The 20153-nt window shown below is 38.9% G+C and overlaps 1 protein-coding gene across 6 annotated transcripts in view; it reads left to right on the forward strand.

Annotated features, from left to right (window-relative positions):
* DLG5 (discs large MAGUK scaffold protein 5) overlaps positions 1-20153 on the forward strand; it is a 97827-nt gene that overhangs the window by 12023 nt on the left and 65651 nt on the right. Inside the window, exon 1 of one of the 6 annotated variants that reach the window (XM_040071094.2) lies at positions 6538-6572. The exons of the other annotated variants lie outside the window; for them this stretch is intronic. Coding sequence (XP_039927028.1) covers positions 6545-6572 — 28 coding nt within the window. The 5' untranslated portion in view covers positions 6538-6544. Of the gene's footprint in view, positions 1-6537; positions 6573-20153 lie in introns of those variants that run through there. 6 annotated transcript variants of the gene reach the window in all.

The raw sequence follows: 20153 nt of genomic DNA on the forward strand, positions 1-20153 counted from the left end.
GTGAATTACACGAAGACTAGTTTTCAGTAAGCATAGACTAATTATCATAATGAAAACAACGAAATATATGTAATTCTCCCTATTTTTATTTTTTTTTTTCAGATCAAGATTAGGATTTAAATAAAGTAACATGGAGTCTTAGGAACTTACATTCTGTCCACATTACAAGATATAGTATGTATCTGCATTTTTGTCTGGAAGTGGCATTATGGGGAAACGATGCCATCCTGGGTCTTCTGAACAGCTCTAACTCTGTTCATTGAGACCTTAATTAAGAGTGAGCCTGCTAATGCTTAAGCTAAGAACGTTCATTTCATCTTAGAATACAAACCAGTTTCAGCTTCAAGTAATGCTCTTTAAAAATGGCATTTCATAGAGAAGCTTTCTTTGTCAGCAGCCTTGTGATGATTATTTTTTCAGCCATTTTGTGGATGTGTAAATTGAACATCCAGCATTACTGATGGTATTTGCTCTGCATTAGTTTCCTAGTGCAAAAGTAAGAATAAACATCATGAAGGTAAGTGTGAAAACGTTGTTCATGAACTGATCAGCTCTGAAGGACTTCTCTGCCATGGAGAGAGGGAAAGGAAAGGGTGTGCATTCAGAGCAGGATGAGAATAATGCGTTGTTAATGAAGTATGGGACAACTGATCGCAAGGACTGCTTTCGTGATGAAAATCAGGTGGAGTTCTCTAAGGAGGGAAAAAATACCTAATGGGAAATTATATGTGCTTGCTTAAGCCCTGAGTTTATTGGCAGACCTAAATGACCTTTCATGGGCTCAGGATGGGGTGGGATTTAAGTGCTTTCAACTTGCCGTGTAAATCAGGTGTTTTGTGAGCTCGGGGTCGGAGGAGAACACACCAGCCAGCCTGGGCTCAAGCTCTCTCAGCTTCCTGACGTGAGTGGAGCAATGATGATGTTTCTATAGATTCAGGGCTGAGATGTGGAGAAGGTGGCTGAGAGAAGTGAGAACAAACTTGTTGAGCTTCCTCTGCTGTGGTGGCTGTGAGCTTTTCCTGGGTGCTTTGATACAAATCCAGTTAAAATACCTGAGATTGTCCTCACTAAAAGTTAGAGTTTGCACAAAGAATTCCTTACCACACATAATAAATGTTTAAAAAAGCTTTTTACTTACTGGTCCTGTCGTAGTTGCTGCACTAGTAAAGCACATCTGGGTTTGGTATATCATTTTGAACATAAAGGTCAGGATGTTTGTTGTCCATGTCTTTGGCATGGTCAGATACTCAGTGATCCATAATTAAAAATGTGCTTGAATACCCTTAACTCTTGTGTTCTTAAATTTGTCATTTCATGACTGTAGAGTTAAGAGTTTGGGTCTGTCTATTTCGTGATTCTTTTCTCAATTCCTGTGTAAAACTCATGAAGAAAGCCCTTTGCAGTGCATGGGAGGTGTAGCTGATTTCCCCAGCTTGGAAGGGATAACTGTGCTAAAATGGTTAATGCAAATTTAATCTTTGCTGCTGCTTTCAGATAAGCAAATGGTTCATGTATGATGGTGGGATGTGAATTTACTTCTTTATATGAAGATAAAATACTCTTTTTTTGCTATGCTTGAGTGCTACTTGCAGATCTTAAATGGAAACTTAATAACATTTAAAATGTGCAGTCTTAGTGCTGTTTTCAGACACTAAGCAGAAACTGTTTGTAGGTTTGTGGTTAGTGGAAAATGCCAAACTTCATATCTTATGCCTTGCTATTGGATAATCCTTTTCAATACTCTTGCTGTAAGAAATTATAGAAGGATAGTTGAGTTCTAGTTGCTATGCCATGTTTAGATGTAGGATTACAAAATTCATGTGAAAAATTGATTCTTAGATGCATCGTTATATTATTGTCTCTTATCTCAAAATTAACAAAAATTGTGAATTTCCATGAATGCATGGTTTTTAGTGACATTAATGAGTTGAAAACTTGTGGAGAGGTTTCCATGATTTAGAGGAAACTGAGATGTGCATGCAAACACCATGGCAGAGCAGAACATGTATTACAAAACCAGAAATGACGTGCCAAGGTACAACTTTTTTTTTTTTTTTTTTTTTTTTTAGAATTTATGTTCAAAATTATGTTTTTTCAACAATTAATCTTACTTTACAGGTTCAGAATGGTGGCAAAATAGTTTTACAGTTGGAGAGATTTGAAACAGAGAAGGGAGGAGTTGATCCTGAAGGACAGAAATGAAGCTGGGAATGCAATACCTACTCCAGCGTTCTGTGAGACAGTGCAGTCTGCAGAAATGAGAATGCAGTTGTACTTTTTAAAAAAATTAATGCCTTAAACTATACGATGCAAACTGAAACTAATATGAAAGCGTTGTCACTGTATCACTGTAGCTGTGTCTTCCTGGTATATTTTGATAAAAATAGCCTACCACCCTCTACAAGGTAGAAATACAGGAAAGACTGCTGCCTCTCCCAGTGACTTACTGATGATGGACTTTGTAATTACATCTCTCTCCATCTGTACCCCACTCGGCTAGAGGCTGGATTTAAGGTTAATTGTATGATGGAGGATCCTGGCTTACAGCTATATCTTAATTAGAATTCACAATCCGCTTTACATTAAAATATCTGAAAACTCTTTAAAAAAGAACACTGATTATAGGGCAAATAAAAAGATTTTGATTTTGTTCCATAATTTGTGAATAACTTAAGTATATATTTATATATTTCTATGCCATCTGGTTTATTTCTCTCTTCATCTTACTCTTGGCTTCTGTCATCTTGCTTATTGCTCTTTGGCTTTTTAATTAAAGGAAAAAGCAGTAGAAATTACTTTTGTGATCACAGTAACATATCAAAGGTTGTTGAATGCTATGAAAAAATACTGCTGTTCCATGTTTTGAGATTTACTGCTGTTGAACATAGCTCTGACATGAACATATTAAATCCCTTTCGGTTGGGTGCATAATATTCTAATTAGTGTAATTAATCAAATTTTATTCTGTAAAATAGAATGTTTTTCAGAAATACATGGTTCAGTTCTTGAACCAACATATGGAGACTGAACTATTCATGGTAAAGTTGTTACGTTTAACTCTCATGTTCTGATGGTGTCCTGACTGAAATAGATGTGTTCCCTTAAGGTTGTAGTTTGGAAGTATTTAATTAAATGTGCACAAATAAACAATTGCAACATTCTGGGAGCTTTTAGGATGCGTTTTGGTGAAAACAGAGAAAATTCTGTCTGTTTCAATGAGTTGTGTAAGGAGAGAAAAGGGAGGAAAATACGCACTTAGGTTTCATTTTGATTAATTTCATGTCAAGTGCTACAGTGTAACTTGGATATTGGATTTGTTTTGTTTGTTTGTTTTGTTTGCTTCTTTCTTTTTTCAACTTGTACAAACCGTGGTTTTGTCCCTAGAGCTTTTTCTTCAGCTGAAGTGAGTTTCCATAAGATAGCCTCTTAGGTCTTAAAAAAAAAAAAAAAAAAAATGGGGGGGAAGGGAAAAAAAAAAGGAAGTCCTAAAGACCTTCCTCGAACAGCATCACTTGAAAGAATCAGTTCAGTTTAACGAGGTGCATAAGCATATGCTCCTCTTTAGCAAGAGAACACTTTGTCTCTTGGGTTGTATTCAGATATTGCTGCTTGCATGAGTGAAGATGATTAAGTATGACCCTAATGTTGTTAAACCAGTGCCTGAGTTCCTGATACAATAATTTGCAAACAAAATTTGCTTTCTCATAGTGTCAGTTGCATTCCAGTTTGGCAGCATTTGCAAGTTAAATGCCCTGGCTTGGTTGAATATCCTACAGGGGAATCATTTTAAATGTGAAAGATGCTGGACTTAAACAAAAGAATATTTTTCAAACCTCAGGATTTCAGTGTTTTTATTCCAAACTTTTGTTAAGCACCTGAATCATGGGATAATAATTTTTAACATTCTTTAAAAACTGGGAAAATTAAGTTGCCTTTTACCTCAGGCATAATGCATTTTGAAAACACAAAATTATGCAGATTTCTATACTGGTAGTTGTCACTGTGAATCCCCAAGTACAGGATTGAGTGAAGGTCTGCCACAAGGCTGTTCAGAGTACCTGACCCAAACTAATCTCTGATCAGCAAGTGATCTTTAGCTGTACTGCTGGAGCCATACTATGAGTGAAGAAAGAAATCTGTTCTGATATTTATATTACTGCATTCATCTAGGAGCTTTTCATCTCTATGGGAGTGAATGGTTGGTATGGTACAGAGGTGCTGTGATCTTGGCCCAATTTTCTTCTTCCTTCAGGTCTGTCTTTGTTAGTTTGGCATGCACATCTGGAACTGGTGGTTCAATCAGGAGAGCTGTGTCTTGGGGAGCAGCAAAACTGAGAGAGGAATTAGTTCTGTGACAACACCTTGGGATTGAGGTGGTGAGAAGGGCAGTGCAGTGTGATGGGGTAGATGGTGTGGATGCTGGTGGTGTCTTCAACAGAGGACAAAGCACAGCTGGGTTTCTTTGTAAGGAGACATCGCTTGAATTTAAGTTTACACTGTATGTACAGAACTGACAAGCCTCACTTTGTGCTGGCATGTTATACCTTATTGCTGGCATGGGTGTCTGGCAATAGGGTGTGATTGTTGTGCTTGCTAATTACTCCACAGCTGTTCCCTCCTTCCCTCACCAGGGTCTTGGTTAACTTGGTTACATGGTTCTTTAAGAGAAGATGACACGGTATCTATGCTTTGCAAGCTAAAATGATTACACGTACGTTCAAGTTACTTAGCCCATCTCAGGGTTTGCACTTTAATTTGGCAGTAAACTTTATACAGAAAAAGAAATAAAGCAGTGTTGCAGTCGCTTGCCTAGATCTGGGGTCAGCCCGAAGGCTGGTTGCGCAAAGCCAGTAATACTGCTTTATAAAGGGGTTGTTCTGCAGCGCTAAAATTCATCCGTGAGTGACCTCTCGGAACTCTGTAACTCTACACCCACACATCCTAATTGTCTGCTTAGGTCACAGCCAGCCTTTGATGTCCCACAGACCGCGGTAGGGTACTGGGCCAACTGGTTCAGCTGCCGCCTGCTGCTGCCTTGGAACAAGAGCCCTTTGTTGTGCCCGGGCTGCGGCGCTGCTGGAGGAGCGGCTCCGGAGCCGGCGCTGCCCCGTGCCTTTGCACCAGTGGCACAAAGTCCGGGCAATATTTGCAGGCTGTTCCCTTTGGTTTGGGCCGGGAAGGGGTCTGCTCCGCGCTCTCTGCGCGGTTTGTAGCGCCTGAAATGTGGCAGTACTTTCTGGGGGAGTTAGCAGGCTTTTCAGTCTGTGTTATTGCAGGAAATCTGCTTTTGTTTAAGTTTATACCAGTGGTGTTTCTTGTAAAAGCTTACTAGAAAGCGGTTTGGGTTTTTTGGTTAGTTAGTTAGTTAGGGCGGGGGTTTTGTTCTTTCTTTCTTTGGGGGGTTTAGTGCATGGGGGTTTTGGGGTGTGGTTTTTTGTGTGTGTGTGTTTGGTTGGTTTTTGTTGTGTTTTTGTTTGTATGAGTTTTTGGGGTTTTTTTTTTTTTTTTTTTTATTTTTTTTTTTTTTTTTTTTTTACTGCTTCTCTTCAGCCACACTTGGACAAAGGCTTCTACTCTTTTATAGTTAAAACTAGTACAGGAATGTCTTCTCCAGACCTGTGTCGATAAATGTTCTCTAATCGTGAATAAAATTTTAAACAGAAAAATGTTGATATATGCACACTGTCTTAGGATTCCAAGTATTTGGAAAACCAAAAATCTGGGTAGTTACAGAGATGTTGCTTTAGAAAAATATTGCCATAGCAGGAAACGCATGGAGTATTTTGAATCTGTATCTAAACTGATTGGCATGCAAGACATGAATTTCTGTTTCATTTATTCAGACACTGCTCTTAGGATTGTTAGTGCTGATTTATAACTTCTTGCCACTTTAATATAAGTTAATTTTGCAGCTTGACTAGCTGTGTTCCAGTAATACTCGGTTGTTGAGCATACAGAACTATAATTTCTTGAGCCCCCCCACACCACAGCATTAGCTTATCTTTTTAAATCACAGGGACTGAGCTCAATTGTTTGATCATAGTCGTGGAATATATGTTGGTACATATACAGTGCTTGGCAAAAGTAATATGGTTGCTTGTAATAACGCTTCCTGTGTGCTTTTTTTGAGAGTTTCTTATTCCAACCTTTTGTTTTCAAGCTTGCATTAACTTAAGCTTAAGGCTTATTTCATGTTATGAACTTGCTTGCTGATGTCATTCATCCCGAAAGCGATGCTGAAGAGGGCAGCAAATACAATTATAGCTATAACATAGTAGAAATAAGGAAATTGGAGTGTTATGCAGGCAGCACCTGGAACCAGGTGATAATGACTATGGTTATTAAGCAAACTTGTCTGTCTTTAATCAGAGACCTGTTTGTGGAACACGGACTTGATGAGGAAGACAATAACAACGTGATAATGACAAAGCTTAGCCAGGTTGGGAGGATTTGGGAGCAGCATATATGAGATACTGTCTGTACAATCAACCTGTAATCTTCAGAGCTGAGAAGGAAGATGAGTTGGAAGAGAGCAGAAGCAGAAATGGATTACTGTAAAGCTTCACTGAAAGGTATTGGAAAGTTGAGCGGTTGCACCGGTGTTGAGTATCTTTATGGGCGCTCTGTTGCTATTCCTCTGGCTTTCTGCTTGGTTTTTGAAAGGAGATGGTTCAAGCCCGTGAAAAGTTTGGAGTAATGTTTCTTTTTTTCCTTTTGTAATTCCTTTGTGTTACTCTTCTGCTTTTCTGAGGGATTTGATTTTTCATAGCATTGATCTGTGGTTAGAGACGAGATTTATTTCAGCCATTCTTCTGAGTAAGTTGGCTGTAAAATACAGTAAATTGCTGTTTACAAGCAGAAACTAATGGAAATAAATTGCTAAAATTCCTTTAAGGAAGGAAAAACATTTTGACAGGCAAATCAAAGTCAAATGTTCAATCCAGCTTTTGCATTATAAGGATCATGCTTAGAATCGTGCAGCATTTAGAAGTGAAACACTCTGTGGCCAAAATCAGAGTTTTCTAGTGGTTTGATTGTGGTAGTGTCGTAACCTACTTCCCTCTTTCAGTGTTCAACAGCACGGGAAGCTCTCCCGCTGAAGTCTCAACAACTTGGGCTTCCTGTGTTTGTGTGGAGCCTGATTAAAAGCAAAATGTGGGGGAAGAGAATTCTTTTTTTTTTCCTTCTAAGACAAGTATTTGTGTCTTTGTTGTGTCCACCCCATCACCAACCCGGGATATATGTCCTATAGCCATATATGTGAGCCATGAAGTAATTTCGTACCTGTGAAGTAATTTCTCCTTGAACCACATTGCCTTTTTAGTTTTGTATAGAACCTGGAGCAGTTGGATAGCTTTTCAGGTCTTAGGTGGGTTCCCAGGCAGTCAGCTTTTCTAGAGACAAACTAAGTGATTTCTACTAAGAGGTTGCCAATAGCTAAAATGGCATGTCAAAGAAATTTCAAGCATGTCATTGGTCTGCATATGTGTCGTATAGAATTTGATAAAAAGGAAAGATCCTTCCAAGTGTGATGCTAAAATCCTGAGTGTGAGAGTGTGATGTATCAATTTATACCTTCCTCCAGCTATAGTCATGTACAGAGGATGTAGTTTTACCAGAAGTTGAGGCTGGAAAATGAAAGCATGGCAAACCTGGCTTCGACATCAGGGCTTTCTGCAAGTGACTTTTATGTAAACAGAGGTCTTGCGACTCACTGTCCTCAGACATGGTGTTTTCATTTTTATATCATCATTCCCACACCCTCGATTATTTTATTCCTTGTTTTAAAATCTTGTGGAACTTTTCCTGGAAATCCCATAGGAGAGTTTGTATTGGCAATGTATGTAAGGAAGTCTTGAGCTTGCAGCTGCAGAGTCAGGTTGAAGTTGCTGAGTTTTGGACATGCTACAGCCTATATTTTGGATGAAGTGAAGAACAAAGCTTTTCCTGTGGAAGGTAGTTTATTGGCACAATGTCGGTTCTGCACAGTGTGTGTCAAATGGGGCATGGCTGAAAGCATCAATTCTGAAGCTTGCCAGGCTTTTTTGTAAGGCGTGGTGTGGTGAAGGCGTAAGTGGCACTGCAGTTCAGGGCTGTTGTTTTTTATGAAACTGTCATTCATAATTGAATTTATTAAAAAAAAAAATACTTTTGATGAGAAAAGTGAGATGTGTAGTTGATGTTGAAACATTTTCCTGAGTTTTTTGTACCTATGTACACACAGAGGTTTCTAGACAAAAGTGTAATGTACACCACTGCGAGACATTCAGATGAAGGAGACTGTGCTTTTAGTGGATATATGAAGCTGAAATAATACCCATTCTCAGTTCTTTAACTGGTGCAGTAATTACGGTAGTGTTTCAGTAGTGAGAACAGATTTTAAAATGAGCAAATTGCAATAAATTAACAAGGTTCAAAGTTTTGGAAATATGAGTAGCATTTCATTCTGCATATTAGTTTCTTATTACACACCAGAAAAAAGTCACTAAGGATGAAAATAAGCATTGGATGGTGCACAGTAGTTGATGCTGTGCTGAGGCTCAGCTTCTGAGGTGCCTAAGTCTCCTGCAAGTTATAAAGAGATCTTCTGTCTGTTTTGATGAAAAATAGACAGAATGGGGATCTCTGTCACCTTGGTGTGAAGACTAAGATTGAGGACTGCAGCTTTTCCAGCCTACAGGGAAATGCAGGGACAGTGAAAATGTGCCTTTACTGTTTGCTTCGCTTAATTTAGAACTTGAGACTTAATTTATGTGAGACGTACAGTTTATGTGGCAAGTAAATTTTGCTTTTGCTGTTTTACATTACAGCATTTGTTGTTTAAGCAGAAACAAGAATGTCGGGACAATTGAACATTGGCTCCGGTTGTAGATCAGGTTTCCCCAGGTTCTGAATTTCGTCCCTTTGTCCAGCAATTTAAAAGCACTCCTAAATATCCTTCTCAGAAAATTTTTGCAGCATTCCTCTGTAGTATTTCTATTCAGACAGTAAGGGGAATTTTATTGGCCTGTCTTTTTAACAACCATGATACTGCCATACTGGAGCTTCTGTCTTGGTAACAGGAGTGGGTTTTATCATTCTAGTTTTCTTTGTGTGTACAAACTGTGCTGACAGATTTTCTGCTGTTCACAATTAAACAGAGAGGACTTTTTAAAACAAAAGTTGTGGTTTGTTCTTTTGGGCTTCTGGGTCATGAATCTTATTCCTCTTAAAACACACTGTTAGAGGTTTAATGTTGCTTGACTAGACCCATAGAGAACATATTATGTGCTACATTGCAACTGTAGGCTGGTCTAGCCTGGATATTTATTTTCTTTGAGTTTGCTGGAAGTTTATTAGTAGAAAAAAGTCAGTGTGGGAACCTTAATTTTTGGTTTTCTAATAGGCATTTTATTGTCTAGATGTTAACATAATTTAGCTTAATACCAAACTACATGAAAAAGGTGTTAACTGTTTAAAGATTTGTCATGCCTTCAATGACTCTGATTTGGTTTCTGCATTCTTCTTATACTATACCTGCTTCTAGTTGTGGATGTGTGAAGTTGGAAGCTGTGTTTCAGGCTGAGCTGTCACAGTGAGATCAGTGGTCACAGGCACAGGAGAGCTCTTGTGCCACACCACAGTTCAGAGTGCAGTTGAGAACACTTCCCTGCTTATCCCTCCTGCCCTTGTTCTTTGCGTTATTTTCGCTTCATGCCATCTGTGCTTAGACCTTCTGTTCACAGGGACACGGGAGGTTCCTTCAAGTGCCCTGGAAGTTTGGCATAGGTAGCAGAACACTAAAGAATGTGTTAACATTGGTATTACTCCTCCATAGGTGAACATTTCCGTTCACACGACAACATTTTGTCCAGGCCTGTTCCTGCTGTTAATTAGCATTAGTAGTATTGCAAATATCCTATTCCCCGTTCTTTTTTATCCTCTCTTCTTATACCTGTGTCACTCACTAAAATGCAGTAGTTTATGGATGGCCACTGGAGAACAGACTGAGCTACTATGAGTGGTTCTGTTTCTCAGAAATCTTTCTGCTTCTCACTAATTTTTGGGGAAAATGCACAGTAGTTTAACAGTTGTTAAGGTTGATTTCTGTTCTTTTCATGTTGAATATTGCTGGCTAAAACTTTTGGCTGTTGAAACCCATCTGTTATCTTTCTTCTTTATTTTCATTGTGGGAAGAGCAATACATGTATAGTTAATGGACTTTAACAAATTTTAATCTGAAAGTTGAAAACCTGTAATAATGCTTTCAGTCATCACTAGATCTGTATTTGTGCTCTTACAAATGTAGGCTACAGCGCTTGGTATAAGATACGGTCGATCTTGACCTCAGGTATAGAGGTCAGCATTTTTTTTTAACTGTTCATGGTTTGGGGAAGGTAAGCCTAAACATAATCTTGCTTCTGTGTATCAATAGTGACACTCTTAATTATGTTTTAAATTTAAAGAAATTAATTAAGCCACCTTATTACTCTGTGCCAAGGCTTGCAGCAGAAAATTGTTGTCATTTGTTCCAAGTGACATCTGTTTAACTCATAATACAGAAAAACCGCCTTGGCAAATTGAATTCAATATGCAATCTACCTGTCATTGTGCTGCCTCTTGTTGCCTTTTGTTAAGACTTAAGTTTTTCTACTTAATGAACATACATCCTCCAGATACAGTATTCTATATTAAAAAAAAAAAGAAGTTTGCAAGTGTTTTCCTTACCTCCTTTATTGAAAAGTAGAAGAGGATATAGGCATGATTTCTGGTTTTGAAAATAGAATACTAGATTTCTGGGTAGGAAATAGGGTTATTGATGAGGTGATGGGTGCTTTGAAAGATTATCATATATGTGTTTGGAGCCAAGTCCATGGCAGGGTGTTTCTGGTCCTATAAAAGTTGGTCTGTTTGCTTTCAGAATACAGCTTTTCTTTCTCTTCTCCAAAAATATAAATCATAAGAGCTCCCCCTCCCCACAGTAATGAAAAATCTTACTTTTTTTGTGCTAAGACAAACAAAAAACTTAAAAGTAGGAAAATTACAGAGTTTGGCTTCAGTAAGAACATAAACAATGTCTCAGCCATGAAAGATGATGATGAAGAACTAGGAGAGATCTGTTTTTGCGGTGGGATGTAAGGAGGAGACAGAATACACCTTCGCTTCGGAGGGATGAGAATAGTACAGGGGTCAGCAAGTTCCTTAGAGCTCTGATTTCTACTGGTACGGGGAACATGGAGTATGGTCATTGCTTTCCTTTGTCCTAATGGACCAAGAATAACTTTGCTGGTGCCAGTGTGGATTTCCTTATCCTGTTTCTACTAGTTCTAGTAGGTGTTTTTTTTTTTTTTCCCATCCAGCAGAAGGGGAGCACTTTGTAAGTTCCACTGTACTTTTGAAAGCACAAAGCAAATTCCATTGCCTCACTAGATGTGTCAGTAAAACATAATGGTTGTGTAGTCTTTCAGTTTGAATGTTTATCTCTACAATTTCTTTGAATCATTTTGAGTCTTATGTTATCATTAGCTGTCCATTATCATTGCTATTTATTTGCTGGATATTGCTTTTATTTGTATCTGCTCTTAATTTGGGTAGGTGATAAATGTGCAGTTGTGTTTCTGGGTGTGACAGAGCATCCCAGTTCTTAATCTGCCAGCACTTTGTTTCTGATGAATTCTGGCCAGAGAGCGCTACTTGCCATGCAGGCATGAATCAGTGAGTGATCATTTAATCTGTGCAAATGCTTGTCCTTTTTTTGTTTCAGCTGAGGAACCGGGGAGGTGACATTTTAAAAACACCTTGTGACTAGAATCATCCTGCCTTGAAACTAGATGATGCTGATCTACTATACCCAAATGTCAAGTGATTAACAGTAGTGGTTAGTATTTGCACTTCTAGGAATGACTACAGGGGCTCAACCTAAAAGTAGCAGGAGGGAGGTAAGTTCTGTCACCAGGCAGGGCTTGTTCTGACTTGTTCAAAATAACATACTTCCCTGATACAGAGTTTTAGTAAGGGGTGTTGCTCATCACTTCAAAGGGCCATGGTAGCTCAGATATTCAGGGTTTAATTTTTCAAAAATGACTTCTCTTTACGTGTCACAATTACTGGCTTATGGCATCACCAGAAAGCACTCAAAGTTCTGCTTTTTGATGGGCAGAATGTAGATGTAGAATGTAGAATGAACAGGTTCCAGATGTTCTTATAGACAAACTGAGCTTGGTTTTGAATTGTGAAGCTTTTCTTGTATGCCTAGGAGGGTGTTTCTGCCCACTGTGTCTTGGACAGTTGCAAATATTGATCAGCTCCTGGATTTTATGTATGTAGAGCTGGTGGCAAGTCACCCGCTTTGTATTTTTTTTTTTTCCTATTAGCCTACCTGAGGGTAACAACTTCGTTGTATTGTGTATTATATTATAGGACTCTGACGCTTGGAGTTGTTAATAGTGCAGGGGACTGAGACAGGAGCTCTATTTGGGTGGGTGGAGAGGGTTTGTGTGGGGTGTTTTTTCTTTTGTTTTCTCAAGTATTAATGTACGTTTGTGCATTGAGACCCTTCTGTCTGATAATCTGTCTAGAGAATGGAGAAAAGCATGCTTTATGAAGCTGAAAGATAAATAAACATGACCAACCTCAAACGCTCACCTGTTAGGATATGTAACTGGATACATACAGAGAACATGCCAAAAAATGAGACTGCTCCTGGGATTAAATCTTTCTGGTTCAGCCCATTGTCCTCATACTGAAGATAGTAACACATAGGTAATCTGACTTTGCTCTTGATCAAAAAAGTGTGGACCTCTGTAAAAGTCTGAAGTCATAAAGGTTTTCTCTGGCTGGAAACAAGTTGTTGGGTGTTTGGCTTTATTGGTTTGGTTGCCTATTTTTTTTTTACTTTGAGGATCTCTGCAGTGGCTTTGATTTCTTTTCCCTCGCTTATTTCAATTATCTTAATTCCATGCATTTATTTTTTTTCTAAGTACTGATTTATTAAGTATTTCTGGAGGGATCTCTGCTTTTTAAATAAAACAGAATCAGCACAAGCATCTCTAATTAAAAAGCAAATTTAGCCCTTAAGTGAAAAGTTGCAGGATTTATTTTCCCATCAGGATAAAGGGTAGCACAGGAAGGGAAAGCAGTGATTTAAAGAGCTACATGCTATCAATCCTCTTTTCAGTTGAAGAGTTTAAATTTTCTTTGAAGTTTTCCTGTGATGTTCTTTGTGAAAGAAAAGAGATGGTTATATACTTTTGTACAAATTAAAACCCTTTCGGGATTTGTTGCATTGTGGATTTTGAAATGTGAACTACTTTCTAATGGATCCAAACTAATATTCACAGTTGTTTTTGACGTATCTTCTAATGTACTCAAAATGTCGATTTTTTGGAAGATATTATCCAAGCAGAGAGAAGATGTAGTATTCCCCATGAGGAATTTGTGGTTTATAGGTAGCACTCTTAAGAAAGATGGAACTGTTGAACTGAGCTCCAGTCATCTATTTGCTTTTACATACTTCAGTTTACACAATTAGTCTTCCTTTTGTTAATTTTTTCCACTTTGTATTCTTAACATTAAAATCGTGCAGCAACATAAAAATAGGCGGATGTGGAAAAATTGTGATTGAATGTAACCTACTTGTTTGTAATTTAGGTATCTTGAATATTCTTGACTTATCTAATGGCAACGTAGAATAAGAAAATCTCTGTAACAACAGCAGTACTATGAGAGAATAAAGAAAAAAATGGTGAAAGTGTTTTGTAGAGAAGAGTTGCAGTATCAAAGATGGCTGCAATTCATGATGGGAGATTTTAATCCCGTGCTAAACAGTGATCCTTCCCAACCTGTGTCTTCATTGTCAGTTCCTAACCAGTTTTTCATGTTATTTAGTTGTTGAATTTGATCTTTGTTGTAATGTCTTTCAAATATTTGGTGGTTATGGGTACAGTAGCACTGTAATTCATCCCACTTCAGGCTTTTGGTGGGTTTTGTTGAGGGGGGAAACCTTTTCTTAGTTTATAGGACTTGGTTTTGATTATAGTTTAGTCAGTGTTTAACTGTATGTCAGTGTTTCATGCTGGAAACTGTGTATGTGAGGAAAACAATGGATGCAATGAATGTTTACCATTGTTTTCCTTAAACCCGCTACCATTTTTCTCATGCTTTTTCTGTCCTCTGCACAACCTTGACATCACTATTCTCATAGCTTTTGTTGAAATGGAAGCACAATGGAACACTTGATCCTGATGGCAGCTGGTTTCACTGACACCATCTCCTTTAGGACAATCCGCAATATCTACAGGACCTGTTCAAGGAAAAGATGTAAAGAAAGCCAGTATTCTGAAGAGAAGAGCTGTCAAAGCCAGCCATGAAGCCTGCACAGCAAAGCCTCTGCAAGGCTACCTGTGGAGACACAGTATTTACTGCCTCTTCTGTCGCTGATGTGGAATCAGTGAAATGTGGATGTTTATTTGGTTAACTGAAGAGGTTGCAAAGTGTTGCAGTCTGCTATGCCCAACCACCTGGCATGTTTATTTAGGGCATGTGTGTGCTGCTATCAGGAGGGGAATGTGAATGTTAAAGCTGTCCCCACTCAGTCTGCATGCCTGACAATGCTGATGAGGAGGCAGCATCTTCATTTGCTCCTCTGCTTCAAAATGAGGATGAGAGATGGTTAAGGAGAAACCAGACCTTTCTAACAGGCAGGTGACTTCCCAGTCACGACAAAACTTGACTTGTTTATTGTTGTAGTCACTTCTCTTGAGTGAGAGGCCACTCTTTCTCCCCTCAACAGCTCTGACTTCTGCTGTCCAATATGCCACGTTCTTCTGTGTTGTAGTCATTTTCTTTCTTCTTGTCACTGTCTTAGTGGACTGGGACATTATATTTGCATTTGGAGTAGCATGCTGGACATCAAGTGCATTTGCTGAGTTTTTGCCCATGTTTCTTCCATAGACTCCAAGGAAGTCGACTGCACTCCGTATAGCTCAGTGTGTGCTGTCATGTAATGCTAATTCTACTGCCTCCTGTCAGAGTGTGATTGCAGGCTTTTATCAGTACACTGTCAGTGCATTAAGCTTTAGACCTTTCACCAGAACTGACAGAGCCAATAGCATTTGGTTGCCTGTATGGCAGGCATTGCCCTCCCCTTCCCCCTGTGCCCTTACAGTTGCTCTTAGGGTGAAAATTTGGGTTCTAAAAATCCTCTCCTTAGTAAGATCTGCCTGCCTGTCACTGGCACCTCAAGTTCCCACCTATTCCTTGTAAGCACTCTAAAACTGCTTCCTTGGTAACCCAGACCTGTTGGTTTAAAAGGTCCTAAGTAAGTCGTAGGCCACTAGGTGACTTGCTGTGCCTGCAGCAATTACAGTTGCTTTCTCCTAAAATAATAACTGCAAAAACGTAATCTATCACATTGATGTGGGAAGAATCGTCTCTAGACACTCAAATGGATTTAGTCTCCAAACGGGTTTTGTCATTAAGAAGAAGCCACCAGGAATATCTATGTCTAAGCAAGGAAGCTCCTTTGGCATTGCAAAGCACAGTGTGGCTGCCTCCCTGCTCTACCAAGCCACAGCAGAGTCTGAGAACATTGTTTCCTCCTTGTCCTGCCATGACCAAGAGAGAAAGAAAAGTAGCAGCACTTGCGTCCTCCAGAGAAGAGGCAAAAAGCAGGAATTTGAGCTATAATTGCTTCCAGATGAATTCCATTTTTTTCCAGCGTTCTCGGCTCTTAGCTCCCAGGTAGAGTGAGCATTTGTATGCATGAACACTCTTGTACTTGGGGGAAGATGGCTTTTTGTTCAACTTAGTACATGTGTTACTTTTGCCTTTAGGAAGCTGTAGCACTGTTTTTCTGTGTATTCCCTGCGTGTGTCGGAGAGATCTGCTCGCACCCAGCCTGGCAGTGCCTGTGCCAGTGGACGAGGTTCTCGGGCTGTTACTGCTTTGTCACAGCCAGAGGTTACCTCCGGTGAGGGATGAGAAGTTCTTGTGGGTGGTGCAGCTGTAACCAGAAGAGGCATGAAGTTCACGCTGGATTTCTGCAACAAACTATTTTTGTAAATAGTTCATAGGTAATGGACTCCTGTAATAATCACTCAATGCAGCAGAGCAATTAAGGACAAACTTCATTGTGTTGTTCGAATGAGAGCGTAGGTGTGGTTTCTTTTTTATATCTGTGTGTTTGTCTTCTGAAAAAATACAGTCTGTGGATCAAATATATTCTTAATTGATATTGTTACTTTCTCTACCCCTTCTTCTGAGGTCATAGCAGTGCTTGGAACTTGCAAGAGTTGTCTGGTTAAGCTATTAGCTTTTTGAAAACTGATACAATTCTGGAAAGATCCTGTATAGATGCACACGGAGAGGTTGCTCCCATCTGTCTGGGTTTAGAGAGGGGTCTTGGTCACTTTGCCATGGATTCAGCATTTCCTTTGTCTGCGGTACTTGGGCTGTGCAAGTAGCATTCACGCAGTTCTGATGACCTTCCTGTAACTGCGGATGTCCTGAAAAGGATTTGGGCCTGAAGTCTGTAGGCAGCAAGGACTGACATGTCTTTTACTGAGCAAAGTCTTGTACTCTGTGCCTACGGAATAAATATATATGTATTTAATATGGAATTACTGCTGGCAGTAAGATTTCCTGATATACAGCAGTAGGAGGGAGAAAAAGCTGTGGTTTTTCTTCTTCCTTGCTTCTACTATCTTAAATGAAGTTGAATGTTGAGGAATAATATTAACTTGCCAAGGTGACAAGAAGATGTAAATAAAATTATTTAGTTTAGTTAAATTTTCTCTTAGCATTTTAAGTAACAACTGCTGTAAACAGAGACAGAAGAAGCTTGGATTTGAGTGCTCTTCTTTATGAAAGTGTGTATCATTTTTTTCCATTGTAACACAACAAAGCTGACTTTAAAACCCTTCTGTAAGATACTTTAATGAAACCATCTTGGGGCATTTTTCTCCCCTTGCTTTTTTCTGTGTATGGGTTGAATATTGAAGCATGCTTATGAAGGGCAGTATAAGGAGAGATCATTGTTTTAGGTCTTAGCTGGGGAGTGTGTATCCCCTTTCAAGGCTGCAAGGAAGTTTCTTAAGCATTATGCCACATTTCACACCAAGTAACATGAACCACTTCTTTGAGAGATGCATGATTTGGAAAAGTCAAATCTCCCAACATGACTCTAATTTCAGAGGAGGCACGTTCAGTAGTGGCTCCCACACAGTCCAAATTTGACTGGTTGTGTTGATACAGCTTTTGCAGTCCTGAGAGCAGTAGACGTGAACTGGATGGTAACTTTTAGCAAAAGAGGGATTCCAGGCTAGAAATAACAGGCTGGTTTGGGGATGTGTTCTGTAAGTAACTTCTTCAGTCAGTGGCTGGTTGGTGTCTGCCATAGTAATGGGCTGCTTTCTGAGAAGAGCATTCCAACTACTTTGTTCTGGTTCTTGTTAGAAAAAGAAGTTTGGCCCATGTCACTGTGCTAGGGTTGTAGAAATCAGGATATTCAGAGGAGATAGCTTTATGAGATTAAATTACACTCAGGTGAGTTTGGAAAAGGTAGATAGCATCAGGAGAGAGTACAAAAGCGCCTTTTTTATTATGTTTTATCGTTTTTCTTTGTTTTTTCGTCTTTGGCTTATCATACATAATCCAGCAAACAACTGAAATGTTCTTGATAGCTAGAAGGAAGAAAAAATGGGTACTTTTGCCTTTTTACCAGTGAGGTGGAGTGGATTCCTCAGAATATGTTAATGGGAATCGTTAAAGCATCTGTGTTAGAAATAATTCATAATAATATCTGTAGTTGTTTGATAAGAATCACCTGTAATGCCACATCATGTTTTAGAACAGAAGACAGCACTGCTGCATTGACAATAAGTTGTATAATCTGTGAAATCCACATGAGCTGAAATATGGCACAATATGTTTCACCTACCTGCACTGCATTTTTACTAAAACTTGATTTTAAATGCTAATTTTTCTCATCTGTACTAAATACTGAGGTTGAAGAATTCATAGTCAGTTATTCTTTTTTCTGCCTTTTGTGCATGAGCTTGTAAAAGTAAATATTTCTCTTGTTCAGATGTTGCTAAGAAAATAGGAATTTTACGGGTATTTGTCTAGGGTTGTTTTTAATAGCTGAAGATCCGATGCTGTACTGACTGACAACTAGGAACTGAATTCAGGGCATCTTTACTGATGTCTCTGGCAGGTAACTCAATTTTTGAATCTAGGTCTTAACATAAATTGTCATATTAAATTATAATTATCACTTAAATCGGACTTTAGGTTCATTTTTACTAAATGTTTCAGAGAAAGGTGTCCCAGTCCTTTTTCATGTGTGGAGTGTTCTGTCCTTAACAAGAATGTATTTTTAATCACTTAGAACTCAAGATTGATGTAAACAATAAAGCATATCTCTGTATTTTCCCAAATGGCACATTTAATATTAATATCTAAATATTTCATTAATAGCTTGTTATAAAAAGCTTTTTCTATTGAAAAGGAAAATAAACTTTTTGACCCTCACCATTTCAGTAAAACTGCTATAGACTGAGCTATTTGAGAAATAAAAAAAATGTGATTTTTTTTTTTTAGCTGCTTAATTATTTAAAGAGCCATTTCAAGTTCATTTAGTTTTCATGGTGTCCTAAAAATAGATATACAGAATAAATAACAAAACCGCGTTTAAAAGCATATGGGGAAGAAATAGCAAACTTTTGGCAAGACGGCATCTACTTTTATTTGACGTTTACTGCTGAGTTTGTACCTTTGCTCTTGGAGTTGTTCATATCCTTCAAGGTAAATGACTGTGTGTGACACATGGCAGCAAATTCTCAATTGAAGACTTTGTTGATCAGAATTTAGTGTCCGAATATCACACAACTTGCAAGCAGTGACAGTGCCTTGTGTTCGTGACAAACCTGGCTGCACAGGCTGCCAAGGAAAGAATAGCTTCAGAGCCAGAGCATGGCAGATCCACGTGGTCTCCAGCTCCTTGGGCAGTTTTGTTGTTGTAAAGGCAAAGGGAACATTGAATTCTGGGTTGTTTCCAGTTGCAATCAAACAACTGCTCCCCCCAGCGCGTAGGAGTCCTGCCAATGTCAGTTTGGTTTGGTGCACGGAGATGTGGATAAAGCAATGTTTGTCGTGCTGCCCTCTCATCCAGTGCATTGGATTTCCATCAGAAAAATCATTTGCCGACTGTAAGTTGAATCAGCTGGCAGTCACTGCACTGCAAAGGGAAGTGGGAGGAAGGGCAGAATTTAATTAGCAATCGAAATTTGCAGCTGAGGTCCTTGGAGGGTTGTTTAACATCATTCTTAAACACAGAGAAGTAGCAAAAGAAATTTGCACAAGCAAAGGCTCCTTCCAGTCTCTGTCCTACAATAAGCTAAGTGTTCCTAGTTAGAAAACATGCTTAATTTAGGAGTCAGCCATACTGCAGATCTAAGTGCAGTCCCTGAAGATGGATGACCTACCAAGAGCTGAGCAGCCAAGACCTCAGCACTCCCCATCTTGTGGGATAAAACACCTCCTGCTCCTTGAATAAACCCCTTGTTCTTCTCACACTGAAGCAGGTTCAGTACACTTGTCTCTTTGGCCCTGTGCTGAGGGTGTTTATCTGAGAGAGGAACTCTTCTGACAGTTTAGTTGATACAATGAAGTTTGGAAGATGAAGTAGCCTTCTTTGAGTGAAATTATAGATAGGAAGGGCAGAAGGAATTAGAGGATTGAAAGCATATGTGCAATGAATTTTGTAAAGGTGAATCCTTATCACTTCTTTGCCACTCTGGTCCCCTTGGATACACTATGCTTTAGAGCTATGAGCAGAGCCTGCATGTTTGTATTTGCTTGGAGGAGGATGAGAAGTTTCTGTGTAGTACTGGCAATTGACAGCTTAATCTGAACATTATCTCTCTTAATCTGAACACTGTGTTTTTTCTCACAAGTTGTTTGATAATATCCTAGAAGATGCCATACTTGATCCATTGTACTACTTTCTTACAGAAGGGGCCAAACGCAAGCTTGTTTTGGAGATTAGCTGACTTGGCTTTTTTTAGTTTTTCCTCTTAAAAAATAGGTGATGTCCAGTGTTATGTGGTGTTTCACAGTTCAGAGGTTAGAAAGAAGAGAGAAACGTTCTGTTTAAATTTTGTGAGACTGGTTTT

Source organism: Hirundo rustica, chromosome 8 (genome assembly GCF_015227805.2).
Source record: "Hirundo rustica isolate bHirRus1 chromosome 8, bHirRus1.pri.v3, whole genome shotgun sequence".
NCBI classification, from domain to species: domain Eukaryota; kingdom Metazoa; phylum Chordata; class Aves; order Passeriformes; family Hirundinidae; genus Hirundo; species Hirundo rustica.